Below are 16106 nucleotides of genomic sequence, written 5' to 3'. Positions count from 1 at the left end.
GCGCCTGATTTAGCGCTCCAATCACCTCCAGGGTCGATTAAAGCCAAGTTTGCCGTCGGAAGCGACAATTAGCGCCAGGCGCTAAACTTTGCGCACAGCCGATAATGGCGCCCCAAACGGGGCGATACTGAATTTTTCCCCCTAAGTGTTATACGTTTTCTCTACATACAGTGACCACCGGCTTACAATATTAAAGAGCCTATTTTACACCCCCCCCATCATCTGGGGGCACGGGTACGTGCGGGGGTGGTAAGATGGCGATGGGGTTTCACACCACGTTCCCACAGCCCACCATATTTACTAGCCTGAAGTCGGGCACGAGAAGGCCGTTTGCCCCAGAGGAGCGGGAACCTAATTTAAATGGCAGTGTCGCGCCCCGATTACTTCATTGGGACGCGTATGCCCTCTTAACTGCAGGCCCAACTACGGCCCGCACGGTCTCCAGACAACAGGCGGCCCAAGTACATGGTGCTTTTTAAAATTTTGTTTAGGTTACTTGTAGGCCAGCAGGTGCAGGAGTGTGGGGCGCGGAGCAGGAGCTGGGAACTAAAGGTGAGCACAGTCTGGGAGGAGGCGGAGCTGGGAACTAGAGGTGAGCACAGTCCGGGAGGAGGCGGAGCTGGGAACTAGAGGTGAGCACAGTCCGGGAGGAGGAGGAGCTGGAAACCAGAGGTGAGCACAGTCCGGGAGGAGGAGGAGCTGGAAACCAGAGGTGAGCACAGTTCGGGAGGAGGAGCTGGGAACTTGAGGTGAGCACAGTCCAGGAGGAGCTGGGAACTAGAGGTGAGCACAGTACGGGAGGTGGAGGAGCTGGGAACTAGAGGTTCAGAAAGTGAGAAGGAGTAGCTTGGAAGTGAAGACCTGAGAGTTGTACTTAAAAAAAACATACGTATGGAGGAAAGGTGTACGGGTAGGAAATTGTATTTGGTTTAGTCCTGTCCAGTATACCCGTTGGTGGCTCTGTGACAGATAGGTCTTCTGTACTTCATAGCTGTTGACTCTTGAGCAATACTACAGAGACAATATAGACAAATACTGTAGCACTAAGAAAAATCACATGTATTTAAGTATGAGATAGTCTGTTGTTCAGTTGGCAGTGGATTCAGGAATAATAATTACCAGCTGTACTCATTTGTATAACTTTGTTTCCCAATTTTCGATAAGGTTCATTGAAGCTAGATACACCTTGGCTTTATCTCCAGACTTCACATAAGCTGAATCAACCTCACATTCGTGCTTACCAATCAAGTGTGGAAATAACAGCAGCGAAAGCCATATCGGTGAAGAATCTGGTGATCTACACCTACTATAAAAACAAAGGAAATAAAAGGGAAGGAAGAATCCATATTCATACACCCAGCACCACTTACTTAAAGGTTAGCAATAGTCTACTGCTTCTTCTCTTTAAAGGCTATACTCGGTTGGGGAAAGAGTGACAGTTTTACTTCATGTGCATATTATGGTGTATATGTACTGGTCTGACCTTCTGAATCATCTTATTTACCTTATTTTAGAAGCATAAAACCACCACATAGAACTCAAGGACAGATCAATTTTGTATCCATACAATTGCACTGAACTTGATCCTTTAGGTGCACAATATTACAAATTTAGGTTTGTTTCAGGATGCAGAGGTCTCTGAGCCTCATAATCCAAACTGCTTCAAGGCTTATTTTAAGGCACTCTGGTGGTGTGTATATTGTTGAACTAATTTGCTATGGTGGGTTCTCCCCTCCCTGATATCTTTCTGCATAATGGGCTGGATTTTGCGGTAGAAATAACGGTGAGGCTAAAAGTTATTAACGTGGAAATCGGATAGCAACTTCCAATGACCGCACATGTGCAGGTAAACATGTAAATCAGGAATCCGAGATGCCCTGCTCCTCCAAACACTGAGCGATAACGGCATCTTGCCGTCTGACTCACCTTTCAAATACATTGAATGTCGTGAAGTTGCTGTACTCACCTGATATGTACGCACTAAATGCACCAGAAAAAGTTAGGGCTTGTCCATTCCAGTGTAAGTACCCGTTTAATGGTGTGATACTTCTTAATTACTGCCAAACAACCTCTCCGGCACAGAAAGTTAACTTTTACAAGTGTGGAGTCTCATTCCTTCAGATTTTAATTATTGTTGTTAAAATTAGTAATTTTTTTTTTTTACTTTGTCTCTTTTAACTCTCTCTCTTAACTCAATCTTTTTTTCCCTTTCTTTCTGTACCTGATTTGACATTGAATTAAATATTCTAACTTACACTTCCTGGTTCAGACTCTGCGCTGCTTATTAACAGTTCTTCCATCTGATTGGTTACGGAGATACACCGTTGCTTGCCCTGTTTACAGGTCCCAGATCCCCTGTAGAGGGCGCTGGGCTTTTTGGCTAGTTGGCTGACAGGAACTTGCCGTGCAAATGTCTATGAGCAAGTGCAACGAAAGGTTCATTTGCCGCTGAGAGCAAATTCCGGCCCAGTCGATGTCGGCACACTTGGGAGCCAGCTGAAGAAGATCTGGGAAGGTTCACTTGTCCACACTCTCAGTCAGGGAATGGAGGTTGGTTCATAGGACCTAATGAGAGAATGAAAATACAAAAATGGGGAAAGAAAAATTTCATCTGCAGAATTTTTTTTAAGTTTGAGGTCGTAAAACATAAGTTTAATTCTAAATGGGTATGATGTAATTGCCATTACAGAGACATGGTCGCAGGGTAACCAAAGTTGGGAACTGAATGTTCCAGGGTACTCAACATTTAGGAAGGAGAGACAAAAAGGAAAAGGAGGTGGCGTAGCACTGTTAATAAGGGATGAGATCGGTACGGTAGAGATAAACGATCTTGGCTCGGCAGATTGTAATGTAGAACTGGAATCAGTTTGGGTGGAGCTAAGAAACAGCAAAGGGAGGAAAACATTGGTGGGAGCTATGTATAGGCCACCAAACAGTAGTGGTAATGTAGGGCACAGTATCAAGAGATTAGAAGTGCATGTAACAAGGGCAATACGGTAATCATGGGGGACTTTAATCTACATATTGACTGGGCAAATCAAATTACCACTAATGGTGTGGAGGACGAATTCTTGGAATGCATGCAAGATGGTTTCCTGGATCAGTATGGGGAGGAACCAACCAGGGAACAGGCTATTCTGGATCTGGTACTGTGTAATGAGAAAGGGCTAATCAATAATCTTGTGGTAAAGGAGCCTTTAGGGACAAGTGACCATAATATGATTGAATTTTACATTAAGTTTGAGAGTGATGTCGTCCAATCTGAAACTAAGGTCTTCAATCTAAACAGAGGAAACTACAAGGGTATGAGGGACAAGTTGGCCATGGTAGATTGGGAGACTACACTAAAAGGTATGAAGGTGGACATACAATGGCTAACATTCAAGGAACTAATGCATAATTTGCAACAAACATATATTCCTCTAGGGCATAAAAACCCAAAAGGAAAAGTGATCCAACCATGGCTAACAAAAGAAATTAAAACTAGTATTAAGTCAATGGAGGAAGCTTATAAAGTTGCCAGAAAAAGCAGTCAGCCTGAGGATTCAGATCTTTTTAGAAATCAGCAAAGGGGGACCAAGAAATAGATAAAAAAGGGAAAATGGAATATGAGCACAAACCAGCGAAAAATATAAAAACGGATTGTAAAAGCTTCTATAGGTATGTGAAAAGGAAAAGAGTGGCGAAGATAATTGTAGGTCCTTTACAGTCAGAGACGGGAGAATTTATAATGGGGAATGAGGAAATGGCAGAGAAATTAAATAAATACTTTGTTTCTTTCTTCACGGAGGAAGACACAAAAAACCTCCCAGAAATACGAGAAAACCAAGGGTGTGATGAGAATGAGGAACTTAAAGAAATTATTATTAGTAAAAAAACAGTACTAGCAAAATTAATGGGACTAAAAGTCGATAAATCCCAAGGACCGGATGACCTACATCCTAGGGCTTTGAAAGAGGTGGCCATTGGGATAGTGGACGCATTGGTTGTCGTCTTCCAAAATTCTGTAGATTCTGGAACGGTTGCTGCAGATTGGAGGATAGCAAATATAACCCCGCTATTTAAGAAAGGAGGGAGAGAGAAAACGGGGAACTACAGACTTGATAGCCTCACATCAGTAGTTGGGAAAATGCTGGAATCTATTATAAGGGATGCAATAACTGGGCACTTAGAAACTAATAGTAAGATTGGGCAGAGTCAACATGGATTTATGAAAGGGAAATCCTGTTTGACAAACCTATTGGAGTTCTTTGAGGATGTAACTAGTGGAGTAGACCGGTAGATATGGTGTATTTGGATTTTCAGAAGGCCTTCGATAAGGTCCCACACAAGAGGTTGGTGAACAAAATTAGGGCACATGGAATTGGGGGTAATATACTAGCATGGATTGAGAATTGGTTAACAGACAGAAAACAAAGAGTAGGGATAAACAGGTCTTTTTCAGGATGGCAGGCTGTGACTAGTGAAGTACGACAAGGATCAGTGCTTGGGCCCCAGCTATTCACAATCTATATCAATGGGGACTAAATGTAACATTTCCAAATTTGCTGATGATACAAAGCTAGGTGGCAGTGTCAGTTGTGAAGAGATGTGAAGAGGCTTCAGGGGGATCTCGGCAGTCTCAGTGAGTGGGTGAGAACATGGCAGATGGAATATAATGTGGATAAATGTGAAGTTATCCACTTTGGTAGAAAAAACAAAAATGGTGAAAGATTGGGGAATGCAGATGCTCAAAGGGACCTGGGTGTCCTTGTACATGGGTCACTGAAAGTGAATGTGCAGGTGCAGCAAGCCATTAGGAAGGCAAATGGTATGCTGGCCTTCATTACAAGAGGATTTGAGTACAGGAGTAAAGAAGTCTTACTCCAATTATATAGGGACTTGGTGAGACCACACCTGAAGTACTGTGTACAATATTGGCCTCCTTACCTAAAGAAGGATATACTTGCCATAGAGGGAGTGCAACGAACGTTCATGAGATTGATTCCTGGGATGATGGGACTGTCGTATGAGAAGAGATTGAGTAAACTAGGCCTGTATTCTCTTGAATTCAGAAGAATGAGAGGGGATCTCATTGAAGCATACAAAATTATTACAGGGCTTGATAAGGTGGATGCTGGAAGAATGTTTCCCTTGGCTGGGGAGTCTAGAACCAGGGGCCACAGCCTCAAGATAAAGGGTAGGCCATTCAGGGCTGAGATGAGAAGAAATTTATTCACACAGAGGGTGGTGAATCTTTGGAATTCTCTACCCCAGAGGGCTGTGGAGGCTCAGTCATTGGGTATATTCAAAACAGAAGTTGATAGATTTCTGACTAGTAAGAGCATCAAGGGATATGGCGATAGGGCCGGTGAATGGAGTTGAGGCAGAAGATCAGCCATGATCTCATTGAATGGCGGAGCAGGCTCGAAGGGCCGAATGGCCTACTCCTGCTCCTATTTCATATGTTCTTAAATAATCATCCATTTATTTACCTTTGCTATTACATTATGTCACAAAAGACCCTTTTGTGACATAATGACCTGACTTATTCAAAGAAAGCAAGTTGCACTTTAGTCTTTTAATCATTGGTGGCATACTGTAAAAGCTGAAATATTAATATGCAAGATAATTGTAGAGTTACTGGGGGAGAAATTCAGTGGGCTGCGCCACCCGTTAGTGCCTTAAGAGGGCGCTAAGTGGGTTGCAAGCAAACTGGCACCCGGGCGCGGCACTGTCCACGCCTCCCGCTAAATTCCGCGGGATGTTAGTGGTGGCGCTAACCGTTAGTGCTGCGCCGCTACCGATGACGTCATCGGTGTGCGCAGCGCCCTGCTGTCGCCCCGGCCGCGATATTTGGCAGCGCCCCCTGATTTACCGCCGGACGCTATGTCCGACCGGTTCAGGGGGGCCTACCTGTGGCCGGGGAGGCACAAATTAAAGGAGAGGTGCGGGGTGGCCATTTTTGTTGTTGGCCGCCTGCCAGCACCTGCCTGCGCTCCCGTCCCCGGCCTCCTGAACCCCCCCCCTCCCCACGGAGTGCCGGCTGCGTTCCAAGAGCCCGGCACTTCTCCTCGGTGCCAAGCTCTCTTGCCTGCACTCTCGATCCTCAGGGGCCCAGCTGGGCCCCAGATCGCGCTGCACAAGGCCCCTCCCCTTTAAGAAGGGGAGGAAGACCTGCAATACCGCAGCGCGATGTGCCGCAGCGTGTGGCGCTGCGGCACGTTGCGCCACGATATTCAGTCGCCGCGCCCCAAGAGGGATGTGGGGCGCCTCCAGTAGCGCCGTGTTTCCCTTTGGGGCGCTACCACTCAATTTCCGGCGGGCGGCCGCGATTGCTTCCGGGGCGCTACTTTTATAGTATATACTCAATTTCTCCCCCACTGTGTTTTAACAGAGTCGCAAATATTAACAATTTTAGCTTGGGAGTTAGCAGCACAGAATGGAATTCAGCAGAATCGACTTTGCCTTATTAATGCAGTTGGCACACAGCTAGTACTTTAAGGGATGGGGTCATTTTCCAAGTTTTCAGCAGAAGCAGGGAACCAAGCCCACCACCAGAGTTGCGAATGGGCAAGGTTTCCAGCCGTCAGCGTGCACGTGGACAATTACCCTTCTAACTTTAGGTCCAGTTTGCTTGAACAAAGTGATCTCATATCTGATGCAATCCCAACCTATTACACAGTAATATCCGTGCTGTTTAGTAGAGCTTTGCAAAGTATTAACCCCCCACCCTCATGTCGGGCAGGAGTGGGCTAAAGAGTTAGATAGGGGGAACGCGACCTCAACCCTCCGCCACCTCTTTTATTGCGGTGGATATCAGGGCGTCTAAGTGTCCCGCCCTGGAGAGGCGGGACACTTAATTAACATATTTAAATTGGCCTCCCACAGTGCAAATAGGAGCCCGATTTAAAATTTACTTAGGCTGAGAAGATTGATTAAGAAAGGGAAGATAGATTATGAAAGTAAATTAGCAAAAAATATAAAAACAGATAGTAAGAGTTTTTATAGTTATATAAAAAGAAAAAGGATGGCTAAAGTAAATGTTGGTCCCTTAGAGGATGAGACCGGGAAATTAATGGTGGGAAATATGGAGATGGCAAAAACACTGAATGAATATTTTATATCAGTCTTTACAGTAGAAGACACTAAGAATACCCCAACACTGGACAAACAGGGGGCTAAAGGGGGGGAGGAGCTAAACACGATCAAAATCACTAAGGAAGTGGTACTCGGTAAAATAATGGGACTCAAGGCGGATAAATCACCTGGACCTGATGGCTTACATCCTAGGGTCTTGAGGGAAGTGGCGGTAGGGATTGTGGATGCATTGGTAATAATTTTCCAAAACTCCCTGGACTCGGCAAAGGTCCCGGCAGACTGGAAAACTGCTAATGTAACACCCTTATTTAAAAAGGGCAGTAGACAGAAGGCTGGAAACTGTAGACCGGTTAGCCTAACATCTGTGGTAGGTAAAATTTTGGAGTCCATTATTAAGGAGACAGTAACAGGACATTTGGATAATAATTTAACAGGACAAAGTCAGCATGGTTTTATGAAGGGGAAGTCATGTTTGACAAATTTGCTGGAGTTCTTTGAGGAAGTAACATATAGGGTGGATAAAGGGGAACCAGTGGACGTAGTGTATTTAGACTTCCAAAAGGCATTTGACAAGGTGCCACACAAAAGATTATTGCTTAAGATAAAAAATCACGGGATTGGGGGTAATATTCTGGCATGGATAGAGGATTGGCTATCTAACAGAAGGCAGAGAGTTGGGATAAATGGTTCGTTCTCAGACTGGCAATCAGTAACTAATGGTGTTCCGCAGGGGTCAGTGCTGGGTCCCCAACTCTTTACAATCTATATTAACGATTTGGAGGAGGGGACCGAGTGTAACATATCAAAGTTTGCAGATGATACTAAGATGGGAGGGAAAGTAGTGAGTGAGGAGGACATAAAAAACCTGCAAGGGGACATAGACAGGCTAAGTAAGTGGGCAGAGATTTGGCAGATGGAATACAATACTGGAAAGTGTGAGGTTATGCACTTTGGCAGGAAAAATCGTAGAGCAAGTTATTATCTTAATGGCAAGAAACTGGAAAGTACTGAAGTACAAAGGGATCTGGGGGTCCTGGTGCACGAAACTCAAAAGGTTAGTATGCAGGTGCAGCAAGTGATTAAGAAGGCCAATGGAATGTTGGCTTTCATTGCTAGGGGGATAGAATATAAAAATAGGGAGGTATTGCTTCAGTTGTACAAGGTATTGGTGAGACCGCACCTGGAATACTGCATACAGTTTTGGTGTCCATACTTAAGAAAAGACATACTTGCTCTCGAGTCAGTACAAAGAAGGTTCACTCGGCTAATCCCGGGGATGAGGGGATGGACATATGAGGAGAGGCTGAGTAGATTGGGACTCTACTCATTGGAGTTCAGAAGAATGAGAGGCGATCTTATTGAAACATATAAGATTGTGAAGGGGTTGGATCGGGTGGATGCGAGGAGGATGTTCCCGATGATGGGTGAAACTAGAACTAGGGAGCATAGTCTTAGAATAAGGGGCTGCTCTTTCAAAACTGAGATGAGGAGGAACTACTTCACTCAGAGGGTGGTAGGTCCATGGAATATGTTGCCCCAAAAAGCTGTAGAAGCTACAGCATTACATAAATTTAAAACAGAAATAGACAGTTTCCTAGAAGTAAAGGGAATTAAGGGTTACGGGGAGCGGGCAGGAATTTGGACATGAGTCTAGGTTCGTATCGGTCATGGCCCTGTGGATAGCGGAGCGGGCCCAGGGGCCGTGTAGCCTGATCCTGCTCCTATTTCATGTGTCTAATTCTGTTAGATTCAGGAGATGGTTCTGTGATAGTGGATTGGCGGTTAGGATCAGATCAGCCATGATCTTATTGAATGGCGGAGCAGGCTCGAGGGGCCGATTGGCCTACTCCTGCTCCTATTTCTTATGTTCTTATGTTCTTATTTCCCAGGGGTCGGGAAATTCAACACTGAAAGGGAGGCGGGAGCTGCCGGCTCCACAAACTAAGTGACTTTTTCAGCACTCTTTGTGGGTCAGGAGGAGCAGGAGCGCTCTCTTCCCATCTTCCCCCACTCTCCCCACCGGCCCCTCAAGGATGCCTTTGGCCTCCCATCTCCCGATCACTGACCATCGCCAGCCCTGATCGCGGGCCTCTCCTCCCTCTTGATCTCAGGCCTCTCCTCCCTCTGATCTCAGGCCTCACCTCCCTCCTGATCTCAGGCTTCTCCTCATCTCAGGCCTCTTCACCCTCCTGATCTCAGGCCTCTCCTCCCTCCTGATCTCAGGCCTCTCCTCCCTCCTGATCTCAGGCCTCTCCTCCCTCCTGATCTCAGGCCTCTCCTCCCCCCTGATCTCAGGCCTCTCCTCCCTCCTGATCTCCAGCCTCTCCTCCCTCCATTATCTTGGGCCTCTCCTCCCTCCTGATCTCAGGCCTCTCCTCCCTCCTGATCTCAGGCCTCTCCTCCCTCCTGATCTCAGGCCTCTCCTCCCTCCTGATCTCAGGCCTCTCCTCCCTCTGATCTCAGGCCTCTCCTCCCTCCTGATCTCAGGCCTCTTCACCCTCCTGATCTCAGGCCTCTCCTCCCTCCTGATCTCGGGCCTCTCCTCCCTCCTGATCTCAGGCCTCTCCTCCCTCCTGATCTCAGGCTTCTCCTCCCTCCTGGTCTCAGGCCTCTCCTCCCTCCTGATCTCAGGCTTCTCCTCCCTCCTGATCTCAGGCCTCTCCTCCCTCCTGATCTCAGGCCTCTCCTCCCTCCTGATCTCAGGCCTCTCCTCCATCCTGACCTCAGGCCTCTCCTCCCTCCTGATCTCAGGCCTCTCCTCCCTCCTGATCTCAGGCCTCTCCTCCCTCCTGATCTCAGGCCTCTCCTCCCTCCTGATCTCAGGCCTCTCCTCCCTCCTGATCTCAGGCCTCTCCTCCCTCCTGATCTCAGGCCTCTCCTACCTCCTGATCTCAGGCCTCTCCTACCTCCTGATCTCAGGCCTCTCCTCCCTCCTGATCTCAGGCCTCTCCTCCCTCCTGATCTCAGGCCTCTCCTCCCTCCTGACCTCAGGCCTCTCCTCCCTCCTGACCTCAGGCCTCTCCTCCCTCCTGATCTCAGGCCTCTCCTCCCTCCTGATCTCAGGCCTCTCCTACCTCCTGATCTCAGGCCTCTCCTCCCTCCTGATCTCAAGCCTCTCCTCCCTCCATTATCTCAGGCCTCTCCTCCCTCCTGATCTCAGGCCTCACCTCCCTCCTGATCTCAGGCCTCACCTCCCTCCTGATCTCAGGCCTCTCCTACCTCCTGATCTCAGGCCTCTCCTACCTCCTGACCTCAGGCCTCCCCTCCCTCCCGATCTCAGGCCTCTCCTCCCTCCCGATCTCAGGCCTCTCCTCCCTCCCGATCTCAGGCCTCTCCTCCCTCCTGATCTCAGGCCTCTCCTCCCTCCTGATCTCAGGCCTCTCCTCCCTCCTGATCTCAGGCCTCTCCTCCCTCCTGACCTCAGGCCTCTCCTCCCTCCTGATCTCAGGCCTCTCCTCCTCCTGATCTCAGGCCTCTCTGACCTCCCGATCTCAGGCCTCTCCTCCCTCCTGATCTCAGGCCTCTCTTCCCTCCTGATCTCAGGCCTCTCCTCCCTCCTGATCTCAGGCCTCTCCTCCCTCCATTATCTCAGGCCTCTCTTCCCTCCTGATCTCAGGCCTCTCCTCCCTCCTGACCTCAGGCCTCTCCTCCCTCCTGATCTCAGGCCTCTCCTCCCTCCTGATCTCAGGCCTCTCCTCCCTCCTGATCTCAGACCTCTCCTCCCTCCTGATCTCAGGCCTCTCCTCCCTCCTGGTCTCAGGCCTCTCCTCCCTCCTGATCTCAGGCTTCTCCTCCCTCCTGATCTCAGGCCTCTCCTCCCTCCTGATCTCAGGCCTCTCCTCCCTCCTGATCTCAGGCCTCTCCTACCTCCTGATCTCAGGCCCCTCCTACCTCCTGACCTCAGGCCTCTCCTCCCTCCTGGTCTCAGGCCTCTCCTCCCTCCTGATCTCAGGCTTCTCCTCCCTCCTGGTCTCAGGCCTCTCCTCCCTCCTGATCTCAGGCTTCTCCTCCCTCCTGATCTCAGGCCTCTCCTCCCTCCTGATCTCAGGCCTCTCCTCCCTCCTGACCTCAGGCCTCTCCTACCTCCTGACCTCAGGCCTCTCCTCCCTCCTGATCTCAGGCCTCTCCTCCCTCCTGATCTCAGGCCTCTCCTACCTCCTGATCTCAGGCCTCTCCTACCTCCTGATCTCAGGCCTCTCCTCCCTCCTGATCTCAGGCCTCTCCTCCCTCCTGATCTCAGGCCTCTCCTCCCTCCTGACCTCAGGCCTCTCCTCCCTCCTGACCTCAGGCCTCTCCTCCCTCCTGATCTCAGGCCTCTCCTCCCTCCTGATCTCAGGCCTCTCCTACCTCCTGATCTCAGGCCTCTCCTACCTCCTGACCTCAGGCCTCTCCTCCCTCCTGATCTCAGGCCTCTCCTCCCTCCTGATCTCAGGCCTCTCCTCCCTCCTGATCTCAGGCCTCACCTCCCTCCTGATCTCAGGCCTCACCTCCCTCCTGATCTCAGGCCTCTCCTACCTCCTGATCTCAGGCCTCTCCTACCTCCTGATCTCAGGCCTCCCCTCCCTCCCGATCTCAGGCCTCTCCTCCCTCCTGATCTCAGGCCTCACCTCCCTCCTGACCTCAGGCCTCTCCTCCCTCCCGATCTCAGGCCTCTCCTCCCTCCCGATCTCAGGCCTCTCCTCCCTCCTGATCTCAGGCCTCTCCTCCCTCCTGATCTCAGGCCTCTCTTCCCTCCTGATCTCAGGCCTCTCCGCCCTCCATTATCTCAGGCCTCTCCTCCCTCCTGATCTCAGGCCTCTCCTTCCTCCTGATCTCAGGCCTCTTCTCCCTCCTGATCTCAGGCCTCTCCTCCCTCCTGATCTCAGGCCTCTCCTCCCTCCTGAGCTCAGGCCTCTCTTCCTTCCATTATCTCAGGCCTCTCCTCCCTCCTGATCTCAGGCCTCTCCTCCCTCCTGATCTCAGGCCTCTCCTCCCTCCTGATCTCAGGCCTCTCCTCCCTCCTGATCTCAGGCCTCTCCTCCCTCCTGATCTCAGGCCTCTCCTCCCTCCTGATCTCAGGCCTCTCCTCCCTCCTGATCTGAAGCCTCTCCTTCCTCCTGATCTCAGGCCTCTCCTCCCTCCATTAACTCAGGCCTCTCCTCCCTCCTGATCTCGGGCCTCACCTCCCTCCTGATCTCAGGCCTCTCCTCCCTCCTGATCTCAGGCCTCTCCTCCCTCCTGATCTCAGGCCTCTTCTCCCTCCTGACCTCAGGCCTCTCCTCCCTCCTGATCTCAGGCCCCTCCTCCCTCCATTATCTCAGGCCTCTCCTCCCTCCTGGTCTCAGGCCTCTCCTCCCTCTTGATCTCAGGCTTCTCCTCCCTCCTGATCTCAGGCCTCTCCTCCCTCCTGATCTCAGGCCTCTCCTCCCTCCTGATCTCAGGCCTCTCCTCCCTCCTGATCTCAGGCCTCTCCTCCCTCCTGATCTCAGGCCTCTCCTCCCTCCTGATCTCAGGCCTCTCCTCCCTCCTGATCTCAGGCCTCTCTGACCTCCCGATCTCAGGCTTCTCCTACCTCCTGATCTCAGGCCTCACCTCCCTCCTGATCTCAGGCCTCTCCTCCCTCCTGATCTCAGGCCTCTCCTACCTCCTGATCTCAGGCCTCTCTGACCTCCTGATCTCAGGCCTCTCTCCCGATCTCAGGCCTCTCCTCCCTCCCGATCTCAGGCCCCTCTGACCTCCCGATCTCAGGCCTCTCCTCCCTCCTGATCTCAGGCCTCTCTGACCTCCCGATTGCCGGGGACTGTCCCCCAAGGGGCCCCGGCTGTGGCCTTTCTGCTGCTGGTGTTCCCTTCACGCCTGCTGGCCAGGCTGTCCATATGGCCTGCTGCTGAACAGGAAACAGAGCTAAAAGATGCCGACGAGGTCCTGTCGTTAAGTTCAGCAGTGCCTCCATGTCCCCAGCCTTACGGGGTTCTTCAGTCTCCCTGCAGCTTCCCCACACCCTCCCTGCCGCCCCATAAATATCTGATCCACACCCACCTGTGCTGACTGGCGTCAAATAAAAATGAGAAATTATGGCCAAAAGGCAAACACGGTGAAACCTGAATAAACGGACACCCCCAAAATGCTGACACTTATTGAGAGACTCAAATAACTTGCATGGTAAAATATACAAGGGGCACTCTGAATCCACAGACTCTCACAAATTATAAACTACAGATGGCCTTCAATGCACCAAGCCCTTGTCCAACTTAAAACATGGGACATAGCCTGTTGCAAAGCTGCTGTATCATGAACTTTCACTGAGTCGGGATCACTGACGCTTCCCCTTGCAGCTGGCCTCCGTTCTGCCCCACAAATTCTCTGGCAACTGGAGAGAAAAATTTGTTGTATTGGCAGTTCGTGCATGCGCGTTGGTGCTGCAGTCTGTCCCTGTGCAGGGGGAATAAACTCTGGGACACTGTTCTACCTCCCCTTCAATTGTCATTCAGGTGCCGATTCCACTGGTCTCCACTGGGTGGCGGAATTTCCCACCTCCGGCCCGGTGACATCACCCTCACTGCAGCAGAGAGACCGAATCAAGGGAAGCAAACAGCGAGTGGGGTCGTCCTTTCCTGCCCCAGCGCGGTGCCCATACACACTCGATGACAGCTCTTCTCCCCTGACCCTGCCATTGTCTTTCCCTCGGCTTCTGATGGTGGATTCGCTTCTTTGAGGAGCTTTGCCTTTGGGGAGTGAAGGTGGCTAGCTGTCCCAGGTCTCTCTGTCTCTCTGCTGCTCTATAGAGTGACGGACGGGCCTGTGAGCCCCAGCTGTCAGTCAGTCTTCCTCCGGACTCGCTGCTCAACCAGAAAACTGCAGTTTCGCTCCTACACATAATGTGACCTGTTGTGTTTTCCCTCCCAAATGTTCTCAATCTATTCTCAGACTTGCCTTTGGAAACTTCAGTATACCCGTCATTTCCCCCTTTTTTACCCTGTGGCTGCCCTAATGCTGGTAAGTAGAACTGAGAAACGCAGTTCACCTTGGAGCAGAGAAGGTGAAGAGGAGATTTGATAGAGGTGTTTAAAATCTTGCAGGGTTTAGATAGAGTAAATAAAGAGAAACCGTTTCCAATGGCTGAAGGGTCGATGAGGAGAGGCCACAGATTTAAGGTGTTTGGCAAAAGAACCAGAGGCGATATGAGGAAAAACTTGTTTATGCGACGAGTGGTTAAAAGAGAAAGACTTGCATTTCTATAGCACCTTTCACGACCACCGGACGTCCCAAAGCGCTTCACAGCCAGTGAAGTACTTTTGAAGTGTCGTCACTGTTGTAATGTGGGAATGTTCGGATTTAGAATACACAGCCTGATCGGGTGGTGGATACTGATTCAATACAGTAGTAGCCTTCAAAAGGGAACTGGATAAATTCTTGAAGGAGAATAAATTGCAGGGATATGGGGAAAGAGCGGGGAGTGGCACTAACTGGATTGCTCTTCGAAAGAGCCAGTGCAGACTTGATGGACCGAATGGCCTCCTTCTGTGCTGTACTAGTCTATGATTCATTATTGAAGTTACACTCTGTTCCAAGTGAGTGGTTTGAAATGAAACAGGAATTTAGATTGCAAAACTATCAAGTGACCAGAGCTGACCGCTGGTGTGTGGGAGGGGGATTTCTAGCGTTGTTGCAGCTGATTAAGTGCTGATCATAATCTCAGCTGGTTCTTCAAGATTGTTGTACATACAATGACCATTTTGAAAATAAGGACATCCGCAAAAAAAGACAGCTGATGCCAATCCCTAAGATGTCCATAATTTATAGGTTTCACTGTAACCGATTTACTTCAACAGACAATTCTCCTTTTTTCCGGATATGAAACAAAAAATGTCCTTTTCTTTTACAGAACTGATGAGACCCACAAGACCTTTAACTGAGCCATAATAATAGTTATGGTTTAAAGGGTAGGTTTAATTAGAGTGCTCTACATTCTTTCAGGCATCTACTATTGGACACATTACGGAGAGTTCGTTCAGAAGCCACAATGAGGTTGTCTCGCTTTGGAACCTGCCAGTTAAGAACGAAATCTTTGTGGAGAATAAAGAAAAACTGAAGTCCTTCTGGTTTTGGATAAAGCATCAGAAGAAGGAATTTAATATCACAGCTAACTACATGAGCAGAGAGGAGGTGAGATTTCAAACTCTACAAAGCAAAGGAGCGGGTAGCGCAGTTCAATACAATGTTCTGAGACCTTTTTCACATCCAACACAGGCGTTAGGATCGAGGCATTTCTTAAATGATTCTAGGGTTTTCACCTCCATCACTCTGCCTGGAAGTCCATTCCAAATGTTGATCAATGTCTGCATGAAGGACAACTGATATCAGTCATAAAGTTACTTTTTATTAGTTGAAACCTGTGTCCTATTCCCACTATTTAATATAAGTGTTCTGAATTAACCTTTTCCATACCCATTACTATCTATAAAAATCACCTCTCCAAATTCTATTTTGATTGTGTGGTACTAAGAGAATAGATTCCAATCTTAAAGCTGATTGTAACCCAGCTTGTCACTCTTGAGTTATCCAATCAAAGTCACTTGAGGATATATTTAGCACATTTATGTCTCACCTCCTGACTCCCCAAAGCCTTTCCACCATCTACAAGTCAGGAGTGTGATGGAATACTCTCCACTTGCCTGGATGAGTGCTGCTCCAACAACGTTCAAGAAGCTCGAAACCATCCAGGCCAAAGCAGCCCGCTTGATTGGCAACCCATCCACCACATTAAACATTCACTCCCTCCACCACCGGAGTACCGTGGCTGCAGCGTGTACCATCTACAAGATGCACTGCAGTAACTCGCCAAGGCTTCTTCGACAGCACCTCCCAAACCCGCGACCTCTTCCACCTAGAAGGATAGCGGCAGCAGGCGCATGGGAACACCACCACCTCCAAGTTCCCCTCCAAGTCACACACCATCCTGACTTAGAAGTATATCGCCGATCCTTCATTGTCACTGGGTCAAAATCCTGGAACTCCCTCCCTAACAGCACTGTGGGAGTACCTTC

The 16106-nt window shown here is 49.4% G+C and overlaps 1 protein-coding gene across 1 annotated transcript in view; it reads left to right on the top strand.

Annotated features, from left to right (window-relative positions):
* Positions 1 to 16106, top strand: part of apoltp (apolipoprotein lipid transfer particle homolog) — a 433926-nt gene that overhangs the window by 227812 nt on the left and 190008 nt on the right. The window contains exons 29-30 of the mRNA XM_086000433.1: positions 1165 to 1376; positions 15037 to 15225. Coding sequence (XP_085856559.1) covers positions 1165 to 1376; positions 15037 to 15225 — 401 coding nt within the window. The remainder of the gene's footprint in view (positions 1 to 1164; positions 1377 to 15036; positions 15226 to 16106) is intronic.

This window comes from Somniosus microcephalus, chromosome 11 (assembly GCF_052327205.1).
Source record: "Somniosus microcephalus isolate GS21.2 chromosome 11, FLI_Smic_1.0, whole genome shotgun sequence".
Taxonomy (NCBI): Eukaryota; Metazoa; Chordata; class Chondrichthyes; order Squaliformes; family Somniosidae; genus Somniosus; species Somniosus microcephalus.
Note: the sequence above shows the minus strand (reverse complement) of the source record. Positions and strands in the feature narration are given on the sequence as shown.